Source organism: Aythya fuligula, chromosome 28 (genome assembly GCF_009819795.1).
Source record: "Aythya fuligula isolate bAytFul2 chromosome 28, bAytFul2.pri, whole genome shotgun sequence".
Classification (NCBI taxonomy): Eukaryota; Metazoa; Chordata; class Aves; order Anseriformes; family Anatidae; genus Aythya; species Aythya fuligula.
The window spans coordinates 1273759-1286559 of NC_045586.1; the positions used below are offsets into that span (position 1 = coordinate 1273759).

Genomic DNA, 12801 nt, shown 5'->3' on the forward strand with positions numbered 1-12801 from the left:
GGTCTTGCGAGGTGCTTATGCCTGAAAGAAGCAGGAAAAAGAGGGACAGTTCACACAGGCACTGTCTGGTTCTTTGTGATGCAGGGCTCTGAGTTTCCCACAGGTGTCCCCATGCAGTGAGAGGCTTGGGGTGACTTGGGACAAGGTTGGGATTACTGAGGAGAGGAGAGGAGAGGAGAGGAGAGGAGAGGAGAGGAGAGGAGAGGAGAGGAGAGGAGAGGAGAGGAGAGGAGAGGAGAGGAGAGGAGAGGAGAGGAGAGGAGAGGAGAGGAGAGGAGAGGAGAGGAGAGGAGAGGAGAGGAGAGGAGAGGAGAGGAGAGGAGAGGAGAGGAGAGGAGAGGAGAGGAGAGGAGAGGAGAGGAGAGGAGAGACAGTTTTCCACTTCTGCCCCCATACTCTTCTCATATGAGACCAGAAACAACCTGGGATCACAGTCAAGCAAACCGGAGAGTTTTCATGCTGCCCTTCAAAGGTCAGCTAAGTATCCCTCAGAGCACCTCACCAAGGAGAACTGACGTTATGACCCTCCGTTTGGCTGGAAGCCTCCTCCATCCCCACCAGGACGTCCTTTCAAGTTTACATTCTGCAACTCCCAAGCACTGGAGATGAAAGGCAAGCCAAAATTAAAGGTGTGTCCACGCTGTAATACTCAGGCGTGGCTGCAGTTCACGGGGGCAAACCCAAGCTGAGGTTAAATGAGCTAGCTGACGGTAAGAACAGGTTCGTGGCAGCACGTACGACCTGCCTGTCTGCTGAAGCATGGTCCTACAGGGGTCCGCTGGGTGGGCAACATGCGGTTACGGGACTCTGAGCTCCCTACTGTAGCATCAGCATCACTGCCTCTGCAGTCCCCGCTTTATACTGTCCCGTGGGCAAGCTTTAAGAAAAGAAAGAAGAGAAACACAGCAGAGTTTTTTCTTAGTGTTTGCTGAAACCCCAGCAGAAAGGAAGGAGAAGGCATTAAGGCAAAATCTCAAGCAAGTTTCATTCCAGTCCTGCACTGCATTCATCCCAAGCCATAATGTCTTGTTTTTGCTAAGGTAGCTCGAAACACATCAAAATGCCTGCCACAGCAGCTCGGATGATGAAACCTCATCCCAGCAGCTCCTCATGAGCAGCATGAAGGAGAGGCCAGCTGAGATCATGTTCCAGGGACAGGATGGGGCAGCACTGTCGGCACATCCACACTTCCCTCCTGAACCTGCTGTGGATGTTGTGCTTTGCCCTGGTCCTGAGAGGCATGAGGGAAATCACCCTCTTCGTGTTCTCCATCAGAAATCACTGCCTTCAGTTTTTTGGCTGAACCACTGGACATACAGAAGGTGCTCTGATTGATTTTTTTTTTTTCTGACATTGTTTGGGAATTAAATGATTGTAAAGAAACTGCATTTTCTGAACGCCCCTAGTTCTGTCTATAATTACAGTAATCTGCTTTATCTTCCAAAAAGCCTATCGCTGGGTGTCTATTAACAATAACAATGCTGTGTGTTACTATCATTATCACTACAATTATAATAATCACTGACTAATAAAAACAACCATTTGAAAAACAACAATAGCAATGCTACTACTACACATACAATGCTAAAGTATCTGGTGATGCTCATCAAGATAAAAATCTTCTAAAATAGGGGGATCATTTGCTTCCAGGGAGTTGTTTGCATCTCTGACTTATTTTATCCATTAACCTACATAGAAAGTTAAACATGTTCAGGTTTAGCTGGAGAGTCTCTGCTAGCTTTTACATTGGCACTGAAGTTGATTGGCTTCTTCCTATTCCTTGAGAAGCTGCTTTATTCAAATACCATAAAATGGCAGAAAAAAAATCTGCCAATTTCTTTAGAGGAGTCACTTTTCTGCGTACAGGCTCGAATCTGACTCCGGGCAGTGTCGAGCCCATTATGTAGTCAATGTCTTCCTTCAGACTAGATCTAACAGAAAGCGTAGAAAAGCCCAAAATCCCACTCCCAGCTTCACGGTCCATCTGGAAGTGCTTTCCTGATATTCTTCCATTCAGCACGGAGGAGCTGCTCCAGCTGTCAGAGCCGCGCATGCCAGGGCTGAGGGCAGCATCCCCCAGAGACTGCATCTCCACAAGTAGACGAGCAGGACCTCTGCCTGCTCCAGCCACCCAGGTACAAAACAGCATTTCAGGAGCTCCATTAAAAGCCAGACTTACCCACTTCATCAGTGAGAACAACCGGAGAGAAGTGCCTAGGAGAGCCCCGCGATGGCAGAGCTTTTATACAGTGAATAAGTGCCCTAGGGGAGTGAGGCGGTTTGGCTGGGCGATGCTCTAATTGCCTGCCAGTCCCGGCTGAGCCACGTGCAGCTTCGCGCCGGCGGGGATGGCCGTCCTCACTCTGCGGGGCTGCCGTCGCCGGCCAGCACCTCCAGGATGTCTGGTGTAGCCCCAAGCTCCACACAGGAACCTCCTGCTCCTCTCCGTAAGCAAAGCCTTGCTGGCCAAGCACATCCCCTGCAAGGGCTGCTTGTGGCTCTCACACTGAGCATCCCATGCACAGTGCCACAGCATCTCTGCTTCCCCCTTGCAGATTCAGGGCAGCAATAATGCTCCTTTCTGCACCAAAAAAGATGCTGGCTGAGACAAAGGACTGGGTTTGGGCCGCCCAAGGGACTCCTCATTTCCATGGGAGCTGTACACATAGGCCCTTCGGTGCCTTTGAAAACACCGTCCAGGAAGGACTCTTGGCGACTTCTTGCAGACCATAATTACTGTGGCACGCAGACTTCCTTCACTTACACAGGGAACCAAGGGAAGAGGTGGGTGACTGGGACTGAGAAAGCCTTGGGCTAAGGGCAAGTCGGCTGCTAAAATGAACTGCCATGAAGCGAACAACCTGCCCAAAGAGGTGACGCTTTTCCGGCACAACAAAGGGGAGAAGCGCTTGAGCACAGGGGCAGCCCAGGGAAAGGTGGCTGAATCACAGCGAGCTCCGGCCCTGAAAACACAGCTCCCATTTCCTGCTCTGCTGCATAGTCTTTTTGTTCCCTGCTGATGCCAGGTGTAAACCTGAGGGGAGATGAACAGTGGCATGAGTATATGTGCCGATAGGGAAGGGGGTTTTGTGTAGTTATATCTGTATAAGTAAAGGCCCTGGTGTTTTTTCTCCTTTAATGCAAATTTGATATCTATCAGTTGGGTTACAGCATGCTGGGAATTTAGGTGAGGTCCTACATGTTGAAACAAAAAGGGGTGAAATAAATACTCTGAGTGGAGTAAGTGGAAAATTTCTCACTGATAAGAAGCAGAATACTGATCTCCAGCTTATGACCCATGGACTTAATTTTCTATTTCTGTTTTTTCCAGAAAATAAAATCCCAGCAGGCTATTTTGTTTTTTTCCTTTTTGATCTTCTACCAAAAATTCACCCCAATATCACAGACAAAAATGTAAACAGAGTGCACGTTTTCCCAGTTGATGCCAATATTTTGAAAGCAACAATAGCTAAAGGGAAGAGTGCTTTCTCTAGGCTTATCTTATTTTCCACATCTGAAGACAAAAGCACTAAATCCTACCTGTGTTTCTCTTAGCTGTGTTTCATTCCCCTAAACTACAACACCCTTTTTAATGTTAAATGGCCTGACCCAAGATTTTAGGAATCAAGTTGGCGTCAGAGAAGAGGTAAGCAGATTACCACCATTTTTACAAGCTCCATAAATCCAGTTCATGGGCAAGACCCAGATCCGGTAGCCTTCAAGTAATCTTAATATTCATTTTAGTGTTTCCAGTGCAGGTAACAAAATACTAACCCAATGATAACATCATGCCCTGTCATACAAATGTTCTTAATTAACATCTGCAAAGTCCCCTGAAATCCTTTCATCTTGGAGAGACGCACAGTGCTGCATGGGACATTGTTGCAGGGGCTATTATTATTCCCAATTAAACACAGGGGAAACTGAAGCACATTGCACCACAGTCACTTGGTGTGAGTCAGAGCCAGGGCCAGCACCAGGCTCAGTCCCAGCTGCCTCCAAAAGGAACCCCATGCTCCTTTTGGCCACCCAGCCCCTGTGAGATGAGGCCCTACACCACCCAGGAGGATTTTGGTAACACTGCTCTTGGCTCAGCCTGCTGTGGGAAAGCCGCAATGGTGTGAAACCTCCTCGGAAGCCCACAGCGATGCTCTCTTCTTATAAAGGGGACACAAAAGTTTGGGTTGCGAGAGCCTCCCTGGTTCTTAAATGAGGAAGGAGGGCCACAGTTGCTGTAACTCTTACCTGCTGTTCTCCAGAGCAACGTCCATGGGCTCGCCAAGGAGATGTGAGAAGGGGCTGCCCCCGTTGCACCCACTCCCATCTCAGGCATCTCCTTGGCTTTCGTGGGCAGCCTGCAGTGGCACCCCAAGGTCACTGAGCAAGGGTGGAGCAGGGCAGGATGCGGGACAGCGTCCCGGCCCCAGTCACACCCTCCTCATCCTCTTGCACCACTTGTTTTTGCCCTCCAAATAGGTATGATCTACTTAGCGTGAGCAGGCTCCTATTCATTTTCCTAATGATAGGGCATATTGCAAGATTTTTGTATTTTTTTCAGACAGGAGTTCACTGTATTTTTAACGAACCACCAGAGGGCAAAAAGACAAGGTATTTAATGTGAGGTCAGAGAACTATATTTATTTAAGTATATATATGTATAGCATAAGTATACATATATATATATGGTTTGTTTTCAATACAGTGTAGAGTACACATCTTCAGGCAGCATAAAGAATATAGTTAATCACTTCAACATCTCAACATTTATAAAAGAGTAGCGCTACAACTTTCAGTGTCATTTCAAAGACTTTCTTTTGTTTCAGGCTGTATTTTCCATATTATTCAAAGCAACCAAGTGAATAAAAACTTTCATGGATAAAATTTCAGCAGGACCAACTTCACCAAGCCAGAAACCCTGCCTGGTTTAGGGACTCCACTGAAGTCAGCGCAGAGTCAGCAGGGATTTCTGGCCACCTTCCGAAACGAAGGCTGTTGGAACAAGACTCGTATACTGTTTGCTTAGCAAATTTACATTTGGCTTCCAAATCTGTGAGTGAAAACAGCTCTTTTGGAGAAATTGCAGCCATAGGGATTACAGGTCAACCCAGGCATTGTCTCAAGACCAGGACTAAACCTGGTGCCAGCCCTCCACCGGCTGCACCGCCAGTCCTCTTGATGCTGTTGTCAGCTGGACTCCTTAGACATTTCTATTTCTTTTTTTTTTTTCTCTTATGAATCTTCTATTCATTTCAATTAGGTGAGAATTTAATAACATCCCACTAAACTATTTCTTGCCGCAGACTAAGGAATAAGCCACAGACACCTGGAGCGCAACCATAGAAATAATATCATACCCTGGCCCAAAATAGAGCTGAGTTACAGGGGAAGTACTGGAAAACAGAGATAAAGCAGAATTAAGCAATAGCAAGTAGTCGGCAGGTGACACAAGGAGATAAATAACCCTGCCCCAAAGCCATACCTCGCTGTTTTTCCAAGGACCTTCCTTTCCACCGCTCCTTTTTACCAGGGCCATTTTGATGCAGAGCAGTACTTTTTAGAGTGACTTGAAATTTTTACTCCACCTGACTGACACTGCTGCTGTGGGACACAATTGGTCGCACACTGCTGCGGGACACATTTGGTGGCGCACTGCTGTGGGACACACTTGGTTGTACACTGCTGCTGTGGGACACACTTGGTGGCACACTGCTGTGGGACACACTTGGTCGCACACTTCTGCTGTGGAACACACTTGGTGGCACACTGCTGTGGGACACACTTGGTCGCACACTGCTGTGGGACACACTTGGTCACACACTGCTGCTGTGGAACACAGATGGTTGCACACTTGGTCTCACATGGCTGTGGCACACATGTGGTCACGCACCTGGTGTCACACTGCTGCGGGACACACTTGGTGGCACACTGCTGTGGGGCACAAGTGGTCACATAGCGCTGTGAGACACACTTGGTCGCACGCTGCTGTGGCACGCACGTGGTCACACACCTGGTGGCGCACTGCTGATATGGGGAGTAGGTGGTCACACACTGCTGAGGGACGCACTTGGTCGTACACTGCTGCTGGGGGATGCCCTTGGTCAGGAATGGCTGCTGTGGCACACACGTGGTCACACACCTGGTGGCACACTTCTGCTGTGGGATGCACTTGGTCGCACACTGCTGCTGGGTGGCATAGGTGGTCACACACTTGGTTGCACACTGTTGAGGCGTGCACTTGGTTGCACATTGCTGCTGTGGCACACACTTGGTCATGCAAGGCTCCTGGGACGCGCACGGGGTGATACACTGCTGCTGCGGCACACAGGTTGTCACACACCTAGGTGCACACGGCTGTGGTGGGATGAGCTGGGTCACACGCTGTTGCTGTGGCACGCACTTGGTTGCATACTGTTGCCGTGGCACACACTGGGTCACACACTGCTGCTGGGAGAAGCTGGAGGACAGAAACCGCTGCCGGGGGACGCAGGGGGTCACATACTGCGGGATACACTGCGCCGACTGCCAGCTGGTCACCAACGGGTGCCTGGCAGGGTACATGGGGGGGCACTTAACAGGGATGGGTTCCTGGCAGAGAGGAGGGAAGCACTGCTGTTGGTAGCACAACATCTTGGTGAGGCTTTGGCAGGGCTGGAACGAGAGGTGGGAAAGCAGAGTCCTTAGACAGGCACCCGGCAGGGTGCTGGAGCTGTGTCCTGCCTGCACCGCTGTCTCAAGACCACGCCAGCAGCAGCCAAGCACTTAACCTGTAATTTTTAACTCAGAAACATGTCAATAAGTCAAGGAGTAGGGACATTCAGAGACACACGCAGCATGAAATATCTCCCTGGACTTCACTCCCCCCTCTCCCCTCCCCATCACCTGGACCTTCAAGGGGAAGAACTGATCTTTGAGGTCAGCAGATGAATTCCTCATCTCAGAGCTGCTTTCTAACAACAAAATCCAGTTTTTCTCCTCTGCTTTTCATTGGGGGCCACATTTGACCTCTTGCTGATGTGTAGAGAAAAATCCCTGATGCTGAAAACTGCTCTGAACCTCTGGCCACTTCTGTGGTAGCAAGGGAGGCAAACATCACCCAAGGCTCTGCTGCATGCTGATCCCATAACACCGCAGGCATGCAGAGGTTCACAGCCCAGTCCCAGCATCACCAAGTCTGTGTTCATTAGGGAACCAAAGCCAATTAAAGGTCAGAGATACGACAATGGAACACAAACCTGCTCACAGCTCTTCTGGCACTGTGTTCCCTGATACACACAAAGCAGCTCTGAGTGTTATCAGGCACCTCCAAAAGCAAACAACAATAGCAACACCACAATTACTGCTCACAGCTGTTCTTTAGACTGTTCACAAGTGGCCCTTGGAGTCAGATACCTCGCTGGAGACACTGTAAGAGCACATTCCCACACCAACATAGCAATTCAAACTCACTAATTTTAAAAACCTTTCCCACAAAGCATTTCCATATGTAAAAAGACAGAAAGAAATCTGCATTTCAACAGCTACAAAGGCTCAGCACAAACCAGACTTACCCAGCTCCTTGGTGAGAACAGCGTTGTGATGTGACCAGTGAGCCCTAACAGAAGGAGACCTTTTATATAGCTACTAACCGTGCCTTGAAGGTATGAGGAACTCACGACATAGCCTATTAGCTCCTATGCACAAGCTGTCCTGTGTGCAACACTTGCAGTGACTAGCATCAGTGTACTCATCCTCAGGGATGAGTAGTTGAATGTCAGCTCCCCATAGTAAGAGTAATTACCTGTTGTATAATCCTCCCTGGCATGGTAAGACTGAATGGTATTTGGAGAGGCAGAGGCATACCCAGCCTCGGGGGTTTTGCGAGACCAGAGCACACACGACAGTGTGCAATAGTGGTTTTCCAGGGTACTCTCTGAAGCCAGGCTTCCCTGTTCCTGGACTCCTTCTGGTGGTCCCCAGAGACAGGCCATCCCATTGCTTGGCCTCTTTCTGCACACACATGGGGATGGCTTAGTGCTGTGGGAGCTGCGCTGGGTGCTCCATGTCCATCTCTAACCTTAATCACTCTTTAGAGCAGCCCTTCTCATCCACCTTGCAATGCCCAGCAGCTGGAGTTGGCTATGTGTGCAGTGGGACACAGGACACTGTCTCCTCTGGGGAAAACCAGGAGCTCCTCAGAAGGTTCACATCACCCTTGGGTGGGTATCATCCACAGCCACCCTCATCTTTAGCTCACATAGGTCTGGAGAGCATATGGCTGCCAGCACCCTGATAATCCCATGACCCCAGCGCAATTACCTGTCATCAGAGTGATGGGAATACACTATCCAGTGACAGATGAGCAGGAAAGATGAGCTACAGTCACGTTTGATTGCAGCCACTGCGTAATGAGCTCAGCTGTCAAAGCTGTCACCAGCAGCACGACAAGCCACAATCAGCACCAGCAGATGAACTGCCTCCAGTCCTGTGGGTACCTTCTCAGTGAGTCCACTTCTTATCGCACACCATGCCCAGAATAAAGAAACCAGTTAGAAACCTGGGAGATTAATTTGTTGAAGTCACTGAAGATCTAGTCAATGCTTTCATGTGTACTTTAGCCCATGAATCTTCCCCTAAAATGACCATTTCTTCCCGCTGGCTGCAAGGAGAGCTCAGGGGGACTAGCTCAGAGGAGTGCACTGGGTGAGATGAAACCCACCCCAGGGGGAGCAGCTCCTGCATATGTTTATTAAAGCTGTGGTTTCTTATGAACTAGAGAAATGGCACTCCCCAGGTGGTTTCTGAGGCCAAGAGAAAGGTCTGTATATAAATAATTTTGTAGTACAAGTGAACAATAAAGCCTAGCAACTCTTTTGTACAACTATGAAAGTGGTTCTCAAGGTTTATTCATGGGTGAAAATTTAGGGTTCTTTAGGCAAGAATCACAGAGAATTAAATGCTCCCTTTACCATAGGCATGTCCAGCAAGAACTAAGCCCTATCCTTGCTGGTCAGCACTGAGGGCGTTCATCATTGGCTGAACCACAAGAAATGCAGCTTTGTTGTGGCCTCCCTCCCACAGAAATTGGTTCTTTGATCCAAAGTCATAACTCTTCATTGCTTTTTAGCTCCAAACATTGCAGGTCTGATCCTCCCTGTTAACCAAGGTGAGCAATTCACATTTATATTGTTTTTATTCTAGTCTGGATGCAGGCACTGCCCCAGCCCTCAAACAAATCCTTATTTCATTGGATACTTGACTGAAACCCATGAGTACCCACCTAGTTTATTGACAGACCAGGAGAAATTTAATTACTTGATCACAGAAATGACTTGTCTTTTATGTTTAAACCCAGTGATATCTATATGATTATGTATCTAAAGCCACTTATTTAGCATACAGAAAGAAAGAAAGAGAAAGAGAGAGAGAGAGAAGGAGAGAAAGAGAGAAAGAGGAAAGAAGGAAAGAAGGAAAGAAAGAAGGAAAGAAGGAAAGAAAGAAGGAAAGAAGGAAAGAAAGGAAGGAAGGAAGGAAGGAAGGAAGGAAGGAAGGAAGGAAGGAAGGAAGGAAGGAAGGAAGGAAGGAAGGAAGGAAGGAAGGAAGGAAGGAAGGAAGGAAAAGAAAGAAAGAAAGAAAGAAAGAAAGAAAGAAAGAAAAGAAAGAAAGAAAGAAAGAAAGAAGAAAGAAGAAAGAAAAGAAAGAAAGAAAGAAAGAAAGAAAGAAGAAAGAAAGAAGAAAGAAAGAAGAAGAAAGAAAGAAAGAAAGAAAGAAAGAAAGAAAGAAAGAAAGAAAGAAAGAAAGAATGAATTACAGTCTATTTTAATTTTGGCAACAGTGCAATTTTGGAGACTTTCACTATGCAGCAGTTTAATGAGTGTTTCACTTTCACATAGCAATGCCTGTCAAAAATGTGTGCTTCTGTTGTCATCACCTGTGCATATCCTGGTAGTATCCACCTTCTTCCCACAAGGCAGCCCTGCCCTGCAATGGTTGGCAGCTAAGAAAATCTCTTGTGCTTTTTTAACATGCCTGACTCATCTTGCTACCCGGACAACAGCACAAGATGAAGGTGGAAACGAAGTTAAAATAGGGCCATGGCACTGAGAAGTATGAAGAGGGAAGCTGAAAAACATCCTGGAAAAGATGCCAGGTGAGACACTTGGGAATCCACCGCCTTCCCTTTAATAAGACAGGAATTCAAAGGAACACCGTCACACAGCAGCAATTCTGGAGCATGAGCTAATGCACCAGGAATGCAAAGCTCCTCGCCTGCTCCAATTATAGAAATCTGGCAGAAGAGCAAGCCAATCAAAAAAGAAGATAGAAGAAACAAGGTAAATTGGCTAGGTGTGATCTCAGATACTGGGCTGAAACTTCAAGTGGCATAAAATCAGTTTTGTTCCATTAACTGTAACAAGAAAATGCTGATTATTCAGACAAATAGCTGTAAAGCAGGAGGAAGCTACAGTGGGGAGCTGTTAAAGATTAAAACTAGCACATAGTGAAGGACACTGCGCATGTGAGGCCTCTACAGCAGAGGCAAGGAAGAGAGTCCTTCCTTGAAGAAATCAGTCTGCCTTGGAGAAGTAAAGACAAGCTCAGCTTAACATCTTGTGACCATGAGAATGTCGTGGTTTAACCCAACCGGCAGCTAAACACCACGCAGCCGTTCGCTCACCCTCCCCCCTCCCTCTCTGGGACGGGGGAGAGAAATGGAAAGTGAAGCCCGTGAGTTGAGATAAAGACAGTTTAATAAGACAGGAAAAAAAAAATAACAAAAATAATAATAACAATAATAATAATGATGATACAATGGTGATAATATGAAAGTAATAATAGTATGTACAAACAAGTGATGCACAATGCAATTGCTCACCACCCGCTGACCGATGCCCAGCCTAACCCCGAGCAGTCCGGCCCCCTCCCCCCGGCTAGCCACCCCTATATATTGTTTAGCATGACGTCAGATGGTATGGAATACCCCTTTGGCTAGTTTGGGTCACCTGTCCTGGGTCCGTCCCCTCCCAGCTCTTACTGCACCCCCCAGCCTGCCCGTTGGCAGGACAGAGCAAAGGCTGAGATGTCCTTGGCTTAGTATAAGCACTGCTCTGCAACAATTAAAGCATCGGGGTGTTATCAGCACTCTTCTCATTCTAAGCCAAAACACAGCATTCCACCAGCTACTAGGAAGAAAATTAATTCTGTGCTAACTGAAACCAGGACATCTATCCACCCCTTATTCCATACCATTTATGTCATGCTCAGGTTACACTCTTTTCCATACATTCTAATTAGTCACCTATAGTAATCATGGTAGTGATAACATACAGTATAATATACTATTTAACATGGTGCAATTCAGTTCATGGGCTATTCTCACCCAGTATTAAATCTCCTTGAGGTACACACCGGACCTCTCCGTTCTTTTGCATCACCCACCAAGTATATCCAGGTCCCTGAGCGAAAACAATTCCACGAATAGGTTTGCCTTTTCCTGAGGCAGGAGTAGCCCAGACTGTTTTACCCAGCATATTTTTTACATGCACTACAGGAACTTTATCCCCATCTACAGTACGTAACAGGTTTGATTGGGCAGGTCCAGCTCGGTTGGTAGATCCCCTAGTATTGACTAACCAGGTGGCCTTTGCCAAATGCGTATCCCAGTTTTTGAACGTCCCAGCGCCCATTGCTTTCAAGGTAGTCTTTAACAGGCCATTGTATCGTTCAACTTTCCCGGAGGCTGGTGCATGATAGGGGATGTGATACACCCATTCAATACCATGTTCTTTGGCCCAAGTGTCTATAAGGTTGTTTCGGAAGTGAGTCCCATTGTCTGATTCTATTCTTTCTGGGGTGCCATGTCGCCATAGGACTTGCTTTTCAAGGCCCAGGATGGTGTTCCGGGCGGTAGCATGAGGCACAGGATATGTTTCCAGCCATCCGGTGGTTGCTTCCACCATTGTAAGTACGTGGCGCTTGCCATTGCGAGTTTGAGGGAGTGTGATGTAATCAATCTGCCAGGCCTCTCCATATTTATATTTCAGCCATCGTCCTCCATACCAAAGAGGCTTTGACCGTTTGGCTTGCTTGATTGCAGCACATGTTTCACAGTCATGAATAACCTGTGCTATAGCGTCCATGGTCAAGTCCACCCCTCGATCACGAGCCCATCTGTATGTTGCATCTCTACCTTGATGGCCTGAGGTGTCATGGGCCCATCGGGCTATAAATAATTCACCTTTATGCTGCCAATCCAGGTCCACCTGAGCTACTTCAATCTTAGCAGCCTGATCCACCTGCTGGTTGTTTTGATGTTCTTCAGTAGCCCGATTCTTGGGCACATGAGCATCTACGTGGCGTACTTTCACAGCCAGGTTCTCTACCCGAGCAGCAATATCTTGCCACAATGCAGCAGCCCAGATAGGTTTGCCCCTACGCTGCCAGTTGTTTTGCTTCCATTGCTGTAACCATCCCCACAGGGCATTTGCTACCATCCATGAATCGGTGTAGAGATAGAGAACTGGCCATTTTTCTCGTTCAGCAATGTCTAAAGCCAGCTGAATGGCTTTCACTTCTGCAAACTGACTCGATTCACCTTCTCCCTCAGCAGCTTCTGCAACTCGTCGCGTAGGACTCCATACAGCAGCCTTCCATCTCCGATGCTTCCCCACAATACGACAGGACCCATCAGTGAACAGGGCATATTTCTTTTCATTCTCTGGCAACTGGTTGTACAGTGGGGCTTCTTCAGCACGACCCACCTCCTCCTCTGATGATATCCCAAAGTATTTGCCTTCTGGCCAGTCCATGATCACTTCCAATATT

At 47.6% G+C, this 12801-nt stretch overlaps 1 protein-coding gene across 1 annotated transcript; it reads right to left on the reverse strand.

Annotated features, from left to right (window-relative positions):
• Positions 1 to 5520: 5520 nt before the first annotated feature.
• Positions 5521 to 6627, reverse strand: LOC116499601 (keratin-associated protein 9-1-like). Its single transcript, XM_032204352.1, has one exon. The coding sequence runs from the start codon at positions 6625 to 6627 to the stop codon at positions 5521 to 5523; it is 1107 nt and encodes a 368-aa protein (XP_032060243.1).
• Between the last annotated feature and the right edge of the window lie 6174 nt (positions 6628 to 12801).